The sequence below is a fragment of the Argentina silus genome (assembly GCF_951799395.1).
Source record: "Argentina silus genome assembly, chromosome: Y".
Taxonomy (NCBI): Eukaryota; Metazoa; Chordata; class Actinopteri; order Argentiniformes; family Argentinidae; genus Argentina; species Argentina silus.
The window spans coordinates 31,716,982-31,739,335 of NC_139654.1; the positions used below are offsets into that span (position 1 = coordinate 31,716,982).

Sequence of the window (22,354 nt, forward strand, 5' to 3'; positions counted from 1 at the left end):
GGTAGCCTATGGAGGCGACTTTCAAGCGTTATAGCTGGGGCTAAAAACTCTGCCCTAGCAGTCAATTCAAGGTAGCCTATCCTTATATCAAGTTGTATCAATATCTAGCTCTCATGTCTGTTTTATTAATGCTGTAATTACAGGATAACAACATTGTTTTCATATTTTGTTTCATATTCAGCTGTTGCTTAATTTGTAATTGATTGGTGAATATTTCAACAAGGGATTTCATTTAATTGTCGTGTAGTCTATTGTTTTAATGATTGAGCTATTTAGATTTGCCAGAGTTAGGAGACTGTGTTGTTTGTGTCATTGCAATGCAAAATCACTTGGATATTTTCTGTGTCGGTTTTGTCCGTTTTTTTTTTTGTCGTTGCCTTGTTGATAAATCGACCATTTTAAACGGACTGAGGTGTTCGTGGTTATACTGTGTGAATCAAACAAACCAAACATTAATTCTGTCACAGTTTCACAATCCAATGTGCTCTACTTTGTATTCACCATGCACAGCCATCAATTACTCTAATTGTGTGACCCGATGTCGACACTGTAAGAGCATCTTTACCCACGTGTCTATTTTCAATACTCGACAATCAGAGTAATTTAATAATCTTAGGCGAAAGTGTACAATGAAAATGAAAATGAAAGTGTATGAAGGGATGATTCCCTTGCCACACCGGAATGGATGGAGGGGGGTGGGTAGAACTGACACCTGGCATAAAGGCATGAAGGCTCGTGTGTGGAGAGAGAATTCCGGTAATATCCCCGGACCCATTTAATCAGCTTGATGAGCGTTTTCATTTTACTAAATTACATTTGAAACATTAAACACACAGCGGCTTATAATTCGGATTGCGGACCTTACAGTTGACTGCAGAGTAACAATGGAATCATAGAAGGCTCGTGGTCGTGTACCATGTAGCCCATGATTTAAATATACGCATAAGTACACTCACCGAACACGTTATTAGGAACACCTGTACACCTTCTCATGGTGGAGGTGGTGTAATGGTGTGGGGAATGTTTTCTTGGCACACTTTGGGCCCGTTAATACCAATCAATCATCGCTTGAATGCCACAGCCTATTTGAGTATTGTTGCTGACCATGTGCATCCCTTCATGGCCACACCATGTCACAAAGCCAAAGTCGTCTCAAACTGGTTTCATGAACATGACAATTCAGTGTTCTTCAGTGGCCTTCCCAGTCACCGGATCTGAATCCAATAGAACACCTTTGGGATGTTTTAGAACGGGAGATTCACAGCTTGAAAGTGCACCTGAAAAATCTGCAGGAATTGTGTGAAGCAATCATGTCATCATGGACCAGAATCCCAAAAGAATGTTTCCAACATCTTGTGGAATGCCACGAAGAATTGAGGCTGTTTGAGAGCAAAGGGAGGCCCTACCCAGTATTAGTATAGTGTTCCTAATAAAGTGCTCGGTGAGTGTATAGTACAGGTGTTCCCTACACTTGTTATAGCCCAGGTGGAGGGTGTAGCAGGCCTCTTGGACACACAAAACAGCACAACGAGTGTATGATAACGTTGACATCGGTTTTCACTGGGCGGTCGACTCAATGTCGTTCTGCAATTGTAGGTTCCCATGTGCATCCAGAAATTGTAAACTTGTTTTAATACAATAAAGATTGATGTTTTGATTTGAGATAAACACCCAGGGTGGTTAAAAGCATGTTTTATAGAGAAAGAATCGCCATCCATTTGCAGTAACTATCCCACTAAATAATGATATAACGATATCACTAATTTAGCATGTATAACTGTTTTATATCCGTTTTATTCGATTTAGGCCTACACAAGAAAAATGTGTTCTTAAAAGGAAGATGAAGATTATTTCCTCCAAATCAATGTTTGTATTTTTTGTAATTATTTTCTTTGGCAAAAATGATAGGAATATTGTTGTGTCTTATAGGCAATTATTCTTAGGCTATTGTTATTAATATTATTAGATTATACCATTTTAATTTGTTACAATGAAGATGATCTCACACAGATGCAATTGCAGATGCTATCCCAATTATTCTACAGTAATTTAAAAAAAAAAAAAAAAAAAAAAAAAAACGTAAGATTGCGTTTTCAATCATTCGTTATTATCGCCACAAATGGTAGGAGCCTGCAGGGACATTGTACCTAATAGCAGGTAGGCATTCATATGGTGGTAGCCTATTTCCTATATTACAATATTCAGAGATGCAGATAGTCGGCTGGTTGCGTTTACAATTGGGTTAAACCGATGAGTGGAATGGACACTAAATCTAAACCTGCGTGGGACGTGGGCCGGGGAACCACACCGTGCATTTCGTTGCATGCTTGAAGAAAATTGGAAGCGAAGATTGAATTCATCTAGCTTGAACTACGAACTCTCCGGAGTGAATATTTTATCCGGCAGCAGTCTCTCAGACGCGGGATTGAAATGAACAGTGTCGGGAGGCCTGTGCGCGGACTCCTTATACCTGTCACGGCGTTCTGACAGCCGCTCCTCCTCGCAAGCACCGTGTAGACCTATACGTTGGGATGCCACCGGATTCACTCCTGTCCTAATCAATAGCCTCCTCTCCCCTAACATTTTGGGCAGAGAGTTAAGAGATAATAGTTTAATAAATCGAAGACAATATGGGCCCTGTGAGAAAATGAATTCATATCATCGTGAAATCTGAGTGTATCAGAACCCAGGTGTAGTTTCTAACGTCGGCCGTTCTCGTCTCGGCCTTTGAATATGTGGCCCGTTGGCTCAATAGCTTATCCCCCTGAGTGATTTGACATATTTCTATTTTTTGGAGTGTGGTAGACCACTCTCAGATTTTTCAGTTTTTGTTGGATAGAGACAGTAGATTCGAACCCATACCGACATAGGCATATGTGTGCCTTGTAGGCCGTGGTGCTAGACGACTGGACCACCCCATGCCACATGATTTCACATAGTTCAACAAATAGGCCTACATCGTCTTTCAAGACAAATCTTCATATTTAGCCTCTTCTTACAGAGAGAAAGAGGGCCCCGTATTTATGGTCCGCGCTCCACGGAAGGTCCCGCCTCGCTGGTGGCATTCTTGTCTCGTCACCACTTCTTCCTGCTCACCTGTGCTTCAGAGGAAGAATTCTTCCGCCCATCCGTGGCCTGTCCGCGTCTCCCATTGCCCCCCACCTCTGCCGCGCTGACGTCACGGCTTGCTCCTGCAGTGTGAATGAATCAAGCAGCAAAATATGATCCACAGCAAAAGAGCACGGCGAAATCCCGCACGCACGAACGGCACGGGCAATATTCCAGGATAAAAAATTACAAAACCAGGACTTCAACGGGACAACGAAAAACTACAGAGGGCCTGTTCTCTGTTTTTATTTGTATTACCTACCATTTTCTCATCAAATTGACGGGAACGTCCGGCCACCGTGAACAGGGTGTATAGGTGTGTTTATTCCCCGTTTTGGATCACAATGATGCAAAGTGCGGCTGTTCTACCAACAGAGAGTCCTCTGAAGGGTCTTCCAGAGATACTCGGGGTGCCGATGCAACGTAAGGCTTTCTCCTTCCTTTTCTATTGATTACTTCATAAGGGAATTGGCAGGCGGGTTGTGGAATGCTGCAGGACTGCTGTAGAGGAACTATGTAGCGTTTCATTGAACCGGGACAGCGGACAGAGGCTGTAGAGATATGTAGACCGGCAGCGGCTCATATGCACATTAAAACCGGTGGGTCATCTTTGAAGTGTGCAGGTATAGCATTTGTTGCTCATCATTTTCATCTGTGATGATGTGAAATTTTGTGGACTGCAACATATTCTTTTAGCCTATCTATGTGCATTTGCACTTGTGTGTTTCCATCGTTGTATTTAAAGGTGAGTTCTAAAATAATGTGCATACACGCCTATTAGTCATATCAATCCCATAGTTACCCTCACAATAGGACATGCACGCAGTTTGATTTTTTTTGTCAGCAAATAATAATGATATTGCAACAGCCCATCCAGTATTCTCTGCCCCGAACTTTTTGATTGCTTCTGGCACCTTCCCTGGAGCTCCAGAATACGATTAGAGGGCCCAGCTAAACACCGAGACATCAGACAGCTGTTTATTTGCAAACGAGTCTGACCATGGCCAAGAGATCAGCCGCTGTCATCACCTAGCTCTCCGTACCCCACAGGTTTGACGGACAGTTATTACTGGGTCACATTTTAATTTCCTCGGTTTAGTTACGCTTTGATTTTAACGATAGCTGTATTCATCGAATAATTATTTCAGTGTAATAATTGTTGGTCTCACAACAAAGCATATTGCAGGACAGGTGGTTTTGCGTAATTTCAGTTCAACATGGACACCGTCGAAAAGCCTATTTAAAGGGTTAGGGTTAGGGAAGAATTACCTATTATATTGGCATCTGCTCTGTATCTCCCCATGTTAATTTGCACTGGCCCTTTATAATCGGATCGTGCGATCAAGATGGAAGTGGAATTGGATAAATTCCTGACCTAATTATTAAAACACCAGCTACTGAAATGTAGTCTACAGATGGGCATCGCCTATTAGGCTACCTCTCTCGAAGGGAGATTTGAATCCACTCTTATTATAAATAAATATATATATATATATATATATATATATATATTTATTACATTTATAATAATCTTATAATTCAAAACGATAATTGTTTTCTGTCTTTCTGCATTCAAAAAGAGCCCTTTCAAATAAAGAAAACCTGTTATAGCTATTTTTCTCTTGAATTTTCCAAATACGAATTTATTCATCAATACCTCATTGCTTTCATATTTGAAATAGTTTGCTAAGAGCTGGAATTATTTTACAAAGTGAATAGAATTAAATATAATACAATAACACAATTTATTTAGCCTACAGAAAAAAAGCCTATATGTCGCGGCGTATGGTCTTTAATTTTCTAAATCGAGAGAGGTTAAAAGATTAGGTAAAGATGCTGCTACTCAAGCCCCTTGGTGCATAACATCCATGCTGTCCTTAATACCGGATTAAAATAAAGAAAAGAAAACCAAAGAAATTCAGTGTTATATACCTAAACATTATCATCACAACTGATATGGCTCATGTTCTTTCGGATTAGGGCAATTATTCTAAAACCGAGATATTTAACCTCTTACACATTATCTCCTTAATATGGTTTAAATATGTAGTGCTGGTTTAGATTCTTGTTTTTAAAGTAGGCCATCGTCGACAAACCACCAGTTCACTCTTCAAAAGGCGGGCAATAAAAGCAATACCATTCTCACGGTCGATCAGGGATAACGGCAAATTAATTGGGGCAGATTGAAAGCTTTAGTCTAGTGTAATCACACTAATGTGATAATACAGTGCCTTCGGAAAGTATTCAGACCCCTTCACTTTTCCCACATTTTGTTGTCTTATAGACTCAATTTAAAATGGATTAAATTAAAAGAATTTGCCATCAATCCACACACAATACCCCAGAATGACAAATCGAAAACAGGTTTTTAGAAATTTCAGTAAATTTATTAAAATTCAAATACAGAAATACCTCATGTACTTAAGTTTTCAGACCCTTTGCTATGACACTCTTAAAATTAGCTAAAATGCAAAAATGTCATCAACAAATCACTCAATAAGTTGAATTGAGTCCATCTTAATGCAAGGATAATAGTTCATGTAATTTTGGAATGAATATCTTTGTTTTTATAGGGTCTCTGATTTGCATAGGAATCAAATACACACTGTGTGGATTAGGATGTCACTACCAACTCAGAAAATGTCATCATTTTCTCTTGATCCTGACAAACTCCCCAGTCCCTGCCGGTGACGAACATACCCATAACTTGATGCAGCTACCACTATTCTTCACACGAGAGATGGTGTGGAAACTGCATTGTGAAAATGCATGTGCTGGATTTTCACCAAACTTAATGCTTTGTAGGAAAACCAAATAAACACATTTCCAGCCACTTTCTTTGCTGTATCACTTGAATTCATTGTTGCAAACACAATTATGGATATGAGAGAGATTATTTTCCATTAAGGGATTCTTTTTGGCCACTTGGTTATAGACCAATTTTGTTGAGTGACTCAGATGATGTCCCATCGACTGTGCTTTTTCCTCTCCACCATTCAACTTTGTAGATTTTTGTAAGTCTCCCCAGGCCTCAGGGTCGGATTCCTGAGCAGTTTTGTTTCTCTCCATTTGCTCAGTTTGTAATGACAACCTGATCCACACAGTGTGTAATTGATTCCTATGCAAATCAGAGACCCTATAAAAACAAAGATATTAATTCCAAAATTACATTAACTATTATCCTTGCATTAAGATGGACTCAATTCAACTTATTGAGTGATTTGTTGATGACATTTTTGCATTTTAGCTAATTTTAAGAGTGTCATAGCAAAGGGTCTGAATACTTATGTACATGAGGTATTTATGAATTTCAATTTTAATAAATGTACAGAAATTTCAAAAAACGTGTTTTCGCTTTGTCATTCTGGGGTATTGTGTGTGGATGTAACAATGTCCGTGACACACAGAGGCAGACACAGTGTTGGGATGAGGGAATTGTCCGTTTATTTTGTAGTTTGCTATGGACTTTTCAGTCCTTTGGCTTTCCAGCCTTCCTCCCCGAAAGCAGAGGCACACACATCTTAAACCTTTCCGTTAACGAGGCTTCATTCGCAACAGGTGCGCAACGAAGCCTCACTTCCGTAACCCTGGCCACGGTCCTGTAGCTCCCTCTACAGGCCAAACGCTGCATGTCCCCCCACAGTGGATTGATGGCAAATTATTTTAATTTAATCCATTTTAAATTGAGTCTATAACAGAACAAAATGTGGAAATATTGAAGGGGTCTGATTACTTTCCGAAGGCACTGTATATAATGATATGATATGTGATGAAAAGCATTACATTTATTCTATAAAACTTAATATTAGGTCATAAATATAAATATAATTCTATAAAGTTAGCCTCTTGTGTTTGTCTAGCAGCTCTCCAGATTCTGTCAAGGTAGGCTATGATGACGCGCATGGCGATGGTGTTTGCTGTGAACTTGTTGCCGTGACCTCCACCGCGCGCACACCTAAACAACTTGGTGTCTATTATCTATTCTATTATATCATTACACAAACATAAACCGCGGGTCAGGTAGATATTTTAACCGCACTGGCACCAACCACTGGCCATTGATTGTTGGCTACATGCTAAGAGGGATAGCCTTTGTTTAGCCTCATGTTGCTTTTCCAGGATCTCAAGGAGTCAGTTTCAGTTTCGATCTCCTCTTGTCCTCGCCCGTTCTAGAACGGTATTGATAGGCTGTTTAGTGTTTACAATAAGATGTCTCTCCTCACCTGACCACTGTCCCCTTGGTAAATATGTCCAAACCACTACAGAGACGGAGATTGGGCTACTGTGTGGCTTCAGTGTCAATATTTTTTTTCGTATAAATGTAATATTCTCAAAACAAATGTGAAATGACGATCCATCATGTATTAACATTCCATTCTCGTAATTATAGACTACCACAATGCTATTGACAAATAATCATTTAAACTATTACTATTATTATTATTATTATTATTATTATTATTATTATTATTATTATTATTAATGATAATAATAAGAAGAAGAATAAGAATAAGAAGAATTGTACTAATAAGTTAAACATACAATTTAATAGTGGAATAAAGACAGTTGCCTTTTTGTTTTTTAACCTTTATTTAACCAGGTAAGACCCACTGAGGTGAGAAACCTCTTTTGCGAGGGCGACCTGGCAAGAAGGCAAAGTGAGGTACAGCGTGTACATACAATGTTACAAAGATACAAATGCACATACAAGACAAGTGTTATCAATGCATTTGATATTAGGGTATGGGTCACCAATACACACTTGTGGGCTGATGATAATTATGGTGCTTGTGAAGATGATTATTCTCATCACTATTACTGTGACCACGTATTGTTTTATTAAATCCATTCAATGTGAATTTTGCTCAATTTCCGTTTTAGAGTATTGAATTCAACATCTTGGTTATCCAAACTAGCCAAGCGCAGTATCTGAAATAAATACTAAAATTATGACACTTGACAAAAAAGCTAATATTAACTTAATGTGATAATAATGTAAAGCTTAAGCTGGATATGGTGTCAATAGACTGCTCTCCAACGACGTGACACAATTTGATCATATAGGGTATACTCCAAGACGACTCTTTGTTTGCATCGATGAATAACATGCTACGAAATTAAATAGCAGATCTCGTTTAACGGGACACATGCTGTTCCAATCTCTCTGTAAAACTCGGTGAATATCATTTTCTTATTTGGAGACCCAATGGGATTGATGGTGTCTCCCGGGTATTCAGGCCCTGTACAGCAGCCCCCGACCAACCATCTGATAACAGGTGTGGATCCTCAGCCTGAGGGGTCTTACCCTGTCAGATGCTGACTGGTCCTATGTAGGTTGGTGTCGATTAGACTCACTCCGCTGTTAACGGTCTACGTCCCATAGTTCCTCCCATATCTTCCTCTACCCACCTCAGCTGCACTGAAAAGTCACCCCAAATAAAACCGGATACAGAAGTGGGTAATCTCTATGGTTGCGGATAAAAGGGTTTATCGGTAAGGATAATTTACCCAAAGGAGGTAATAAGGGGCCAGATATAACCCTTCAGATCCTAAGATGTATTATGCACAGTAGTCTATAATATTTTATGTTACCAGGAGGAGGTAAAAAGGCTTATGAGGGATGGAATGACTAAAAATAAAAAAAATAAAAAAAATAAAAAAATAAAAAAATAAAAATAAAAATTAAGAATAAACATTGAGAAAACTGTTCCTTTAAATGCAGGTTAAATTCTTTAATGATGGCTTAAAGCATTGCAGCATTACAGGCAGAGTGACTAAATGGTAAAATGCTAGTATTCAAAAAACGATAAAAATTAGAAAAAAAAATCAGTCTGTCCCTACTCTGCCTGTGAAATTTAGAGAAGCCCCAGTGTCACTTGATCAGAGCGAAGCCGGTTCCTCTATCCGCCAGAGCGGTTGTTATACAAACAAAGGTCCGCCAAGGTCCTCCGTTGTACTCGAGTGGCGAGTCCGTCAGTCAGAATTTAATCAGAGTGTGAGCTCCGGTCACGGAGAACTGCTCGAGTGCTAGAGTATGAAAGCTTCAGTTTCCACTCCGGGGTAGTCTTCAACACACTCAGTCCTGCTCCGGTCCTTCAGGCGTTACGCTCTGCAGCGGGGAATGACCGATGTACCGCTCCGGGGAGCTCTTTTTATATTCTCAATAATACCTTCAATGGGGCTTCTCTTTACCCCCACCCTCTCTTATGGGGCTTCCTGTTCATCTAACACCAGAGTGCCGGTGCTTTGTGTGTTTGTCCCTAAATATTTGTTACACATAGTGTGGGTTTTTTTCTTTTTTTCTCCATGTATTTCTGTGTTAGACATAGTCTCTGTGTTTGTAAGTTCATATTAAGTGTTTTTTAGGGAAGTTTTTTTTAGGAAGTATCTCTGTCCCTCAACTCTCAGGGTCACAAAACATATAATCATACACTTTAACTTTTATACTCACTGAGTCAGGCATAGCATTCCATCTAGTTCTCAGTCAGGCATAGAATTCGATCTAGTTCAGTACATCACCCTGAGTTCGCACCCATGCTTAATCATGGGCATAAGGGCACCTGTTGTTATGTCTACTAGACATACTTATCACACTCATGCTTAAACATGGAATCAAGGACACTTTTTATTGTGGACTTCTGCAACCTGACCCATTACATCCCGCAGATCCTACACTATCAACCCTTCTTGTGCCATACTAATCTAGGCATTTCTCAAAGTTAACATTTAGTACATATGGTATACAATCAACATTAGCACATATGATCAGCCTACTTCAGTATCAGTTAAACCGTTATCACCACGAGGTCCAACCAGATATATTGACCCAGAGTCATACACTACCCTTATAATTTCTCTTATTCAGTTTTGCCTTTTGCACATATTTGAACTCATTTATCATTAACCAATTATATATATTTGAATCAATTCATCATTAATCAGTTACATACATTTGAATCAACTTATCATTAATCAGTGGTTACACACTTTTGAATCAACTTATCATTAATCAGTTACATACATTTGAATCAACTTATCATTAATCAGTTACACACATTTGAATCAACTTATCATTAATCAGTTTCACACATTAACCAGGGTCATTTCATAGAGAAAATCAAGGAAGGACACTTCTCCTCCATAGGCCATTCCTGGTGGGGAATCTAACTGTAAATCCTCTGTGTCTAGAGTAATAATCGGCATCGGGTCATACCTCTGTATCTCTGTCATGGGCTAAATCAAAGCTGAAGACTGTTTCAGGAGCCTCCTCGGGGGTCCACAGTCCCATCAGGTTTGGCAGGACAGGGTCTTCAGGAACCTCAGCCATTGGCTCCAGTATGATCAATTCTGTTTTTGTGAGCGGCGAGTATGGGGACTGAGGTGAGTAGGGAGAGCTGAGGGCCTCGTCCAATACCACCCAGTCAGGCGGTATCTCTAGCTCTGGTAACTCCGGTGAGGAGATATCCCCTGGCTCCAATGGGCCCTGTGATACTTTTGGTGGTGGTGGCATGACCTCCTTCCTGTCATGCACCCTTCTGCCCCCTGTGGGCCTCTGCACACTGTACTTTGCCATTTTGCTAGGGGTTTGTGTAGTGTCAGGCCTAGGTCTGTTGGCCTCAGTCTTGGTGTCTTCAGAGGCCTTCTGTCCACAGGGGGTATAGATTAACACCGTTGTCGTCTCAGACGTGTCCTCTTCCTCCTTTATTAATGCTCTCTTTGTCGTTGAAGTCCCCTTTGTTAAAACTTTTTTAGTTGTGATTTTTGTAGTTGATGCCTTTCCAATTGTGGTCCTTTTAGTTGAAGCTTTTTCAGTTGTGGTCTTTTTAGCTGATGCCCTGTCAGTAGTGGTCCTTTTAGTTGAAGCTTTTTCAGTTGTGTTTTTTTTAGCTGATGCCCTGTCAGTAGTGGTCCTTTTAGTTGAAGCTTTTTCAGTTGTGGTCTTTTTAGCTGATGCCCTGTCAGTTGTGGCTTGGTAACTTTGGGTGTGGTGTTCAGGCCGGGAAAAGGCCATACTAATCTCGCCCCCGGCGACAATGGGTAAAATTATACAATCCAATACAAGCTTCATCTCGCCCTTCATAATCTCATGTGGAAGGTGTTTTAGGTGTAGCTACTCATACATAGCCTATTCAAAGCAATATGCTCATCTGACCGTACTGGCCAGCATCTTTAGGATCATGTTATAACCTGGCTGTTCTCTTTCTCCCTCCAGAGACCCCCCAGGGTGGCTCTCACTTTCTCTCTCTCCCTCCCTCTCTCCAGAGATACCTCAGTGTGCAGGCTGTAGTATTAATCTGGCTGCTCTCTCTCTCCCTCTCCCTCCAGAGATCCCTCAGTGTGCAGGCTGTAGTATTAACCTGGCTGTTCTCTCTCTCTCTCTCCCTCTCTCTCTTTCTTTCCCTCTCTCTGTTTCTCTCTCTTCTCTCTCTCTCCCTCCAGAGATCCCTCAGTGTGCAGGCTGTAGTCAACACATCCTGGACAAGTTCATCCTGAAGGTGCTAGACCGCCACTGGCACTCCAAGTGCTTGAAGTGCACCGAATGTCAGGCGCTACTGGCAGACAAGTGTTTCTCACGGGTGGGGAATGTATACTGTAAAGAAGACTTCTTCAAGTGAGTTTAAACTTTTGAAATCTGAAATTGGTTTATTTTATGTGTCGTGTGTGATTGTATTTATTGGTTCAAATAAGCAATCCAATGCGTTTTGGATCATTTCTTTTGGGTGTAGCGATATATTCAACCCAGTCTCCAAATTATTACGTTCTGGTGGATTGTTTCTGCAAAGAATACGATCTGTGTGGTCTCTCAAGCTTTTTGCTTCCAATTTCTGAGCCATTAAAGAAGATAATTAAGTTGGACTTTTATCCAAAACAGGATCAGTACTGGCTTTTACTAAATCATATTTGAGAGAGAAAGAGTGTTTAACGTCAGGAGCTTGAATGAGCCCCTAAAAACCTGGCGAGTCACAGAGTGGAGGCTAACTGTATTAGACTGGCCCGGCGGGTCCAGGGGACCATAGAGGGGAGGGTTTAAATGCTGCAGCGCTGCACTATAGACAGATTCCGAAAATCTATTGTGTCCCATTGCAATTTGGTTCCAGGCATTATAAAGATAAACAGACATACAGTACGCAATACATAAACAGGGAAAATAGTCAATGAAAAGGTGCATGAATGGAAAGTGGAATTAGTAGCTGTATCGACAAGCACGTCAGTTCAACTTGGAGTTATCTTAACACAGCGATGGTCTGAGCCTGAGTGATGCAGGGCTGGAGCTGGGGCTGGGTTTGGACACTGAGGGATGGAGCTGGGGTGGTCTGGGCTGGGCTAGTCCGGGCCGGGTCAAGCTTAGCTGGGTAGACAGAGTCTTATATCCAGGCCAGGGGAGGCTGGTGGAGGTAGAAATCGGAGGGCGGGCTTATTGTAATGCATGGAATGGAATGAGGAATGGTATCAAACACATCACTTAAGCTAATCAGTGTAGATTAGGTGAAGTGATTAGGTTAACTGATGGGTAGACCCCAGGTGGTGATGGTAGGCAGTTTCACCTCCTCAGCATCACCTCGTCCACTTTGACTCAAGTATCAGAACGAGTGAACCCAAGTACAGCACACAGAGTCGGGACACAGGTATAAAATAATATAGATATTTAATAAGGTACAAAACACGGAAAGGGTAACAGGGTGACTGGGTGGGCAGGGCAGGCAGGTGAGCAGATCAGGCAGCGGTCGGTACACGAGAAGGCAGTCCAGAGACAGGTAGATAATCCGATAGAGGGTTTTCAGGCAGAGGTCGAAGCACGAATAGGCAGTCCTAGGAAGGGCAGATAATCCGGTAGTGGTTAGGCAAAAACACAGTTCAAAAACACACAGAATCAAAAAACAGGAAAAACAACAGGCGAGGAATTGCTGGGACGTATAGGGGTAAGCACTATAACGAACTGGCAGGGAATGAATGGAAAACCGGAGTATAAAACACAGAAGAGTGATGAGGAGACGAGCCGCAGGTGTGTAGATGATGACGTGAACTATCGGCAGCCACGTCCACAACAAAACACCCAGGCTGGGAAGAGGGAGAGAGACGGTGGAAGTGGAGGGCGTGACAGACTCTCAACACAGGAGCCCCCCAGGGCTGTGTGCTCAGCCCCATACTGTACTCCCTGTTCACCCACAACTGTGTAGCCACGTACAGCTCCAACTCCATCATCAAGTTTGCTGATGACACCACTGTGGTTGGCCTGATCACTAAACTGATCACTCAGCCAACAGGGAGCCTACCTGGCGGACTGGCGCCGGGACAACAACCTCTCTCTGAATATCATTAAAACTAAGGAGCTGATCGTGGACTTCAGGAGGAAGGTGGGGGGACTATGCCGCCATCTGCTTTGGAGGGGCCGAAGTGGAGTCGACAGCTCCAAGTTCCTTGGTGTCCACATCACTAAGGACCTAACATGGTCACACCACACTCACTCTGTGACCAAGATATGGCGTGTCAGTGCCAGTTTTTCCTCAGGCGGCTGAGGAAATTTGGTATGGACCCCCAGATCCTTACTAACTTCGATCCTGTTTGGCTGTATCACCGCCTGGTACGGCAGCTGCACTGCCCTCGACCATAAGGCTCTACAGAGGGTGGTGAAAACGGCCCAGTACATCACAGGCCGCAAACTACCAGCCATTCAGGACATCTACTCTGAGAGGTGCAAGAGGAAGGCCATCATCAGGCCAAGATCATCAGGCCACCCCCCGCTCAAATACCCCCCGTCACTACCTCCAGTTTCTACCTCCACCAGCCTCCCCTGATATAGAGACTGTATACTGCATATGCCTCTGGGGGATCGCTATCCTACATAAGATGCATCAACTGGGTCTGCCCTGCCATCATCATCGTCGTCAACATCATCCTCCTTTCAACTCGGTAGACCTCAAGTTGAAATATACCTGTACTGACACCAAGTGTGTGTGTGTTGTCTCCCGGGAATTCAGGCTCTGTACAGAAGCCCCCGACCAACCCTCTTGTAACAGGTGTGGATCCTCAGCCTGCAGGGTCTTACCCACTTCAGCTGCTGACTGGTCCTATGTAGGTTGGTGTCGATTGGACTCACTCCGCTGTTAACAGTCTACGTCCCATAGTTCCTCCCAAATCTTCCTCTACCCACCTCAGATGCACTGAAAAGTCACCCCAATAAAACCGTACACCGAAGTGGGTAATCTCTATGGTTAACGACTGCTCCAATCTTATAAGAGTGCCCGATGGTGTGGTTGCGGATAAAATGTTTATCGGTAAGGATAACTTACCCAAAGGAGGTAATAAGGGGCCAGATATAACCCTTCAGATCCTAAGATGTAATATGCACAGTAGTCTATAATGTTTTATGTCACCAGGAGGAGGTAAAATTGCTTATGATGGATGGATACTAAACTTCCTTATATGTATGAAACTAAAAACTAAAAAAATTGAGAACTGTTCCTTCAAATGCAGGTTAAATTCTTTAATGATGGCTTAAAGCATTGCAGCATTACAGGCAGAGTGACTAAATGGTAAAATGCTAGTATTCAAAAAACGATAAAAATTAGAAAAGAATAAAACCTATCAGTCTGTCCCTACTCTGCCTGTGAAATTTAGAGAAGTCCCAGTTTCACTTGTACCGAGCGAAGCCGGTTCCTCTTTCCGCCATGGCTGTTGTTGTACAAAGAAAGGTCCGCCAAGGTCCTCCGTTGTGCTTGAGTGGCGAGGCCGTCAGTCAGAATTAAATCAGAGTGTGAGCTCCGGACAAGGAGAATCTACTCGGGTGCTAGAGTATGGAAGCTCCAGTTTCCACTCCGGGGTAGTTTTCAACACACTCAGTCCTGCTCCGGTCCTTCAGGTGTTACGCTCCGCAGCGGGGAATGACCGTTGTACTGCTCCGGGGAGCTCTTTTTATATTCTCGATAAAAAGTCCTTCAATGTGGCTTCTCGTTACCCCCACCCTCTCTTATGGGGCTTCCTGTTCGTCTAACACCAGAGTGCAGGTGCTTTGTGTGTTTGTCCCTAAATATTTGTTACACATAGTGTGTGTAATTCAGGCATAGAATTCGATCTAGTTCATTCAGTCAGGCATAGAATTCGATCTAGCAACTAGTACATCACCCTGAGTTTGCACCCATGCTTAATCATGGGCATAAGGGCACCTGTTGTTATGTCTACTAGACATACTTATCACACTCATGCTTAACCATGGACTCAAGGACACTTTTTGCTACGTCTGCTAAACCCTTCTTCTCACACTCCTGCTTGATCATAGATACAAGGGCACTTTTTGTTGTGGACTTCTGCAACCTGACCCACTACATGCCGCAGATCCTACCTTTCTTGTGCCATACTAATCTAGGCATTTCTCAAAGTTAACATTTAGTACATATGGTATACAATCAAACATTAGCACACATGATTAGCCTACTTCAGTAATCATCCCTGAGTAAGAATTATACAATCAACATTAGTATGGTGGCCTACTTCAGTAATCGTTTCTAAGTAAGAATTATACAGTCAAACATTAGTATGGTGGCCTACTTCAGTAATCATTTCTGAGTAAGAATTACACAATCCAACATTAGTACATATGGTAGCCTACTTCAGTAATCATCCCTGAGTAAGATTACACAATCAAACAGTTCTATATTTCTATATTCTTAGTACCTTCCGTGTTAGTAAGCTGTCATCACAATGAGGCCCAAGCAGATATGTTGACCCAGGGTCATACACTTGCATTCTAATTCCTCTTATTTAGTTATTCAGTTACACATATTCGAACCAACTTATCATTTATAAGCAGTAATGCAGTTTACACCTATTTTAATCAACTTGTCATTCATAAGCAGTTATGCAGTTGCACCTATTTGAAGGATAGATCAAAGATAAAATGTGTTTCAGGAACATCCGCAGCTGCGGTGTCCCTCGTCAGGTTGGGCCCCCAGCTGCTAAGCTTTTTCTCTTTCTCGCAGTGTTTCACCAAGGTTGCTCTCAAACCTCGGGCCAATCCTGCTGTGCTTAACTGGGTAACGTTGGGAATGGTGTTGAGGCCGGGGAAAGGCCATACTAGACTCGCCCTCGGCGACAGTGTGTGTATTCTCTCTCTCTCTCTCTCAAGGCGTTTCGGGACCAAGTGTGCGTCGTGCCAACAGGGTATTCCTCCCACACAGGTGGTCCGGAAGGCGCAGGACTTTGTGTACCACCTGCACTGCTTCTCCTGCGTCATGTGCAGCCGGCAGCTGGCCACGGGGGACGAGTTCTACCTTATGGAGGACGGCAGACTAGTGTGCAAGGATGACTACGAGACGGCCAAGCAGAACGGTAGGTGTCACCTCTCTCTCTTTTACAGTTTCTCTGTATTTTCTATTTCTCTCTCTTTCTCTGTCCACTTCTCTTTTCTCTCTTTCTCTGTCTTCTCTCTGTCTCCCTAATTCGCCTGCCCACTATTCTCTTGTGTTTTATCAAGAACTCCTCGGCTGGTTTCAGGATGGAGTAGAAGACATGAGGAGTTGTGTTCCTAACAATTGAGAAAAAACTAGAGAGTTTAACACACAGGAAGATTCACTCCTTTGTTAACAATGACACGGAGAGGCATGGAGAGATAACTGGAGACAGGGAACTAGTGAAGAGACAGAAGCCTTTTCTCTATTGTCAAGAACACAACTCCTTGCGTCCTCTCCTCCGTCCTCCATTCGCGTCATACTGAAAACGCATTGGAGGAGAAGATCTAAGTTCCTCCACTTACATATTCTCCTCCAATGCTTTTTGAGAACAACGCGAGTGGAGGATGGAGTAGAGCACATGAGGAGTTGTGTTCCTAACAATTGAGAAAAAAACTAGAGAGTTTAACAGACAGGAAGGTGTCATTAACTAATTTGTTAACAATAACAGAGGCATGGAGAGTTGACTGGAGACAGGGGGACCAGTGAAGTCATCATAAAGCCATAGGACAAGGTCTCAGTGTCGGAGGACGGGCTCATTGTAATGCATGGAACAGAATGAATCTGTAATGTTTGTGTGTCTTTTCCAGATGATTCCGAAGCAGGTGCCAAGCGGCCGCGGACGACCATTACAGCCAAACAGCTGGAGACCCTCAAACAAGCCTACAAGAACTCCCCCAAGCCGGCACGACACGTCCGCGAGCAGCTCTCCTCGGAGACTGGCCTGGACATGAGAGTAGTGCAGGTCTGTCTCACCTCAGCGTCCCCACAGCAATACTGACCTGAAAATTGGTTTCATTCTGACGAGCCCAATAACGTTGATTCCTATCTTACCAGCCCAATAACGTTCTAGTGATTGTAGATGCGGATACAAACACACATTAAGATAAGATTTATGCCTTTCAGTAACACAGTAATACTGTTATTGCTCTTTAATGCAATTACAATGCAGTTACTGAAATGCTATGTAACAACATGTTAATTACAATGTTACTACACAGGTATAGGAGCAACATAACGCACGGTACCATCCTCCTAGTGTGTACTGACAGACTTCTCTCTCCCCGTTACGACAGGTTTGGTTCCAGAACCGCCGTGCAAAGGAGAAGCGCCTGAAGAAGGACGCCGGGCGCCACCGATGGGGACAGTTCTACAAGAGTGCCAAAAGCAACCGTGGGAACAACAAGGTGGAGAAGGAGAGCTCAGCGGATGACACAGGACTGAGTGACAGCGAACTCAGCTTCAGAGGTCCTGAATGGCTCCTACAACCAACCCCTAGACCAAAAATGGCTCCTATACACCCAACCCCTAGACCCAAAATGGCTGCCTCATTTCACATCTCTCCACTCTACCCTCAGCAACTGTAACACATATCCTCCTGTGTCTGCTCCCTGTCCTCCAAAACGGAGCTCTCAACATGAAAGCAGAGGCCTCAGCCATGCCAATGACATTTTAGACATCCCCTGTGTTTTTATAGTTATTTGTTATTTGTATTTGTTTGGCTCACAAACAAATACAAATAACGATGAAAACACAGGGGATGTCTAAAATGTCATTGGCACGGCCGAGGCCTCTGCTTTCATGTTTGTGAGCCTGTTTTGGCGACTGACAAAAGTCTCAAGCCACTTTTAAAAGGAGGCTGTTTTTATGAGAAATTAAAAGAGCGAGGCAGAAACTCTATAAAGTAGTGGAAGCTTTTACTCAATTAGAGTGCTCTGGGGCATTGTTATAAAACACCACTGGAGGGACTCATATTTAGTATTGCACACACACACACACACACACACATAGGGCTGCTTTGTTTTGCTGAAGGTAAATCATGTGTCTGAGGGTCTCTCAGTAAACACAGGGGAGCACTTTCACATTCTTCACACCTGAGCCATTTACCAAGATGAAATCCACATTACGTTGCCTCAATAAATGTCTTTTCATAAATTCTATTCTAAAGATAACAGTTGTACTGTATAATGTTGACGTAGCTGACAGCACCATCGATGAAAACACCCCTGTGCGCCTCAGTAATGGTATCTCCCTCTTCCCCACAGATGACCAGATCCTGTCAGACCTAGGCCATACCAACGGGCTGTACGGGAGTGTGGGCGACGTGGCCAACAGAGGCTTCTCTCTGGACGCAGCTGGACAGCCCTATCACGACTTGAGGGTGGGCAGTCCCGACGGTCTCCCCCAATCTCCATCCTCCATCGCCTTGCTGCCCGGCAACACCCCCCTCCTCAACATGCTGGGCTTCACCATGGACAGCATCATGGCCCGGGGGGGGCAGGGCGGCGTGGGCCACGCACTCAGGGCCATGGTGGGAGGGCCAACCTCTGACCTTTCCACAGGAAGCAGCACGGGATACCCAGACTTCCCCACTAGCCCTGCCTCATGGCTGGACGAGATGGACCACTCACAGTTCTGAGTTCCTGCCCAGAGGGGAGGAGCCACGTGATTGACACTGATGGGGACAAATCAACAGAGAAAGAGACGCTGCAGGCTTTTTACATTTTTATCGTCCTGAGAGTGGCATCTGTTGTTTCCTGAAATTGGACGAGAAAGATGACGAAGAGGAGGAGAGCTTCCTCTTCCCTTCAGCCACTCCTGAGGAGACAGATGTTCTCTTTCCACAAAATGGCAGGATGAAACACTACTGAATGTTGAACCTTAAATTGTATTATACCGTTTTGTTATTGATTGATTTCTTTTTTCATTCTTCACACAAAAAAAAACTGGATTTAAAGTTCTCCAGCATGAGTTGTGACTTGGGGACGAGAGGGGTTGTCTCTAAAACTCCACTGTTACGGGGAGCCAATCATGCACCAGCAACATTCGAACCAGGAAGTAGCTGGGAGACAGTTCCTGCATGCAGGAGGATCACTGGTCATATCAGCCTTTCCATTGGCTATGCACTTTACACTCCTCCTCTTTTGTACACGGACAGCCAATCACAGAAGAGAGATGTATGCACAAGACTAACCACAGTGTTTCAGTAGTGGAGACATGTATAACCAGCTGCACAAGTGAGACTTTCCCATGATAAACTTTGTTAAAGGTAGACTCTGGGATATGACCACAATGGGAAAAGAGCGGGGTGACATTACCAGAGTTAATTTCAAAACGGAGACCATCAAGAAATTCAGAGACGATCAACTCTGGCACGCATATCGCAATGTTGAACATGCACTGACGTCTAACGAGTGCCTACCATTGTTAACATATTTACTCACTCCAAATATCTTTGGTAAAAGTTGCTGTGACTTCCTGGCATATCCCAGAGTCTACCTTTAATGCAACGGTGAAGCTAACAGCTCTGAGCAAGTAGGTGGTAGATACAGGTCTGGCTGTCTATCTGGGCTGGGGTCAATTCAGTTTCAGTTCAGCCATTTCAGCGGATTCATGAATTGAGAAGTCCACACAGAAAGCATATCAGATAATTTTCTAATCCATGAATTAAATCGAGGAGCAACAGGCCATTTTAGTGCCCTGGCATGGAAATGGAAACAAACTGAATTTCAATTTATCCTCCTGGATTCACTGAATCTGAACTGTCCCCAACCCTGGAGCTGCAAAGTCTTCTCTGAGTGAGTGAAGGGTAGTTGCTTGCGACAAACCTGTTCTCTCCTGTATTGTAGGTGCTTGACTTGTTAGTGTCTGTGAAGGGTCTCACTGTGAGATGTGTTAATTTCTTCTGTTGGTATTGATTCTTCTGTTGTCCTACCTGGTTAGACTCTGTCCTACCTGGTTAGATTCTGTCCTACCCGCTTAGACTCTGTCCTACCCGGTTAGACTCTCCTACCTGGTTAGACTCTGTCCTACCTTAGATTGTTCTACCTGGTTAGACTCTGTCTTACCTGGTTAGGCTGTCTGACCTGGCTAGACTCTGTCCTACCCGGTTAAACTCTTCTACCTGGTTAGACTGCCCTACCTGGTTAGACTCTGTCCTACTGGTTAAACTCTACCTGGTTAGACTCTGTCCTACCCGGTTAAACTCTCCTACCTGGTTAGACTGCCCTACCTGGTTAGACTCTGTCCCACCTGGTTAGACTCTGTCCTACCCAGTTAGACTCTGTCCTACCTGGTTAGAGACTGTCCTACTTGGTTAGACTCTGTCCTACCCGGTTAAACTCTCCTACCTGGTTAGACTGCCCTACCTGGTTAGACTGTCCTACCTGGTTAGACTATGTCCTACTGGTTAAACTCTCCTAACTGGTTAGACTACTGTCCTACCTGGTTAGACTCTGTCCTACTTGGTTAGGCTGTCCTACCTGGTTAGACTCTGTCCTACCTGGTTAGACTCTCCTACCTGGTTAGACTCAGGACTAGGAGTTGATGTGAGGCAAGGAAAGGAGGGGAGAGAAAGGTGTGAGGGCAGCCCAATAATAACAACGTGGAAGTTCACCTTTTTTTTTTCCACATACAGAGACACTGCAGTGGTTTTCTTACCCAACTAAAGAAACACAGAACATAAATCTGGAACAATACACACCCACCTTCAGTATGTGCATTATCAGTGAGGATTAGTACCTCCACCAGCCTCCCCTGTCATACGCATACAGACTTGCCCAGAGGCTCAGTTCTCCAACCAGCTGTCGTGGCTATTGTGTTTGAGATAGATGGCAGGAATAATGCAGTTTGAGACGAGAGTAACGTTCAACTTCTTTACTTAACTGTGCCACTCACACTGACAACACATTCTCAACCCGCCAAAACCCCAACGGTCCTTACGCTGTCACCTGCACTACCTAGTAGCGTCAGTACTGTGCACTGAGTGCGCATAACATCAAATGCACATATATAACATTTCCCCCTCCCTTCAAAAGCACAGAACCCAATTATAAAACAAGTAACAAAACTAAACTACTAAAATTAGTAGTAGAACGCCCTCAAAGCCTAGGCATGAAACTCAGTGACATAGTCTTTCAAATAAGTGGGGCGGCCCCTGTCTCGTACTGGCCGGCCCTCCCTAACCACTGGCGGTGGCCTTTCCAGAACAGCTGGGGGGTCACCCTGAGGTGGGCCCAGAGCATGGTCGAGCACTGGATCTGGCTGGAGGCCAGGAGGCACCAGATCAGGAGCTGGTTGAGGGTGCAGCTGAGGCGCCGGTGGCCATAGTGGCCCTCCCTGTGGGGGACGGATTGGTGGCAGTGGGGCCACCAGTGGAGGAGCAGCCGGCTGTGGAGGGGTCCCCACTCCTTCACCCGGATTAGGCACTCTCCTCAGTCGCTTTGCATGCCAGCGAGATCCGTCACTCAGCATGAACGTGGCTGGACCCAGCTGGCGTCCAACCTGGAGGGGCTGAGACCAGTATGATGCCATCTTATTGCCACGATGAGGCCTACGGGCCCGGACCCAGTCATCCACCCGGAGAGCAGCACCCTTGACTCTGTGTTTCTGGTTGTAATACTGCTGCATTTGATGCTGGTGTCTGGTTACGGAAGCTTTGACCTGTGCCTGGGGGCTGCCCTTGGCAGGTGTTGTCGTGCTTTGTGCCCTGAGTCTGTCCAGCGGCAGTTGCATTTCTCGACCCAGCATCAGGAGCGCTGGAGAGGCCCCGGTCGTGCTGTGCTGGCTGGCCCTGTAGTGCATCAGGGTTTGGTCGAGTGCTGTCTGGAACGCACACCCCTGAGCCATGTGTGCTCGGATGCCGTTCTTAAGGCTCTGGTTGAGCCTCTCCACCCCCTCCGCCTGGGGGTTGTAATATGCTGTGCGAATGTGCTTTATCCCCCTCTCCCCGAGAAACCTGGAGAAGTCTGCGGAGACAAACTGGGGCCCATTATCAGTAGTGATGGCGCGAGGCATGCCCC

General features: G+C 43.9%; 1 protein-coding gene across 1 annotated transcript; it reads left to right on the forward strand.

Moving 5' to 3' along the window:
- Positions 1–3,449: 3,449 nt before the first annotated feature.
- LOC310824287 (LIM/homeobox protein Lhx4-like) lies at positions 3,450–18,972 on the forward strand (the record flags this gene model as incomplete). Its single annotated transcript, XM_083697168.1, has 6 exons — positions 3,450–3,531; positions 11,548–11,719; positions 16,232–16,434; positions 17,144–17,298; positions 17,630–17,801; positions 18,599–18,972. The coding sequence occupies exons 1-6, from the start codon at positions 3,453–3,455 to the stop codon at positions 18,970–18,972; spliced, it is 1,155 nt and encodes a 384-aa protein (XP_083553294.1). The 5' UTR covers positions 3,450–3,452.
- Positions 18,973–22,354: the final 3,382 nt, after the last annotated feature.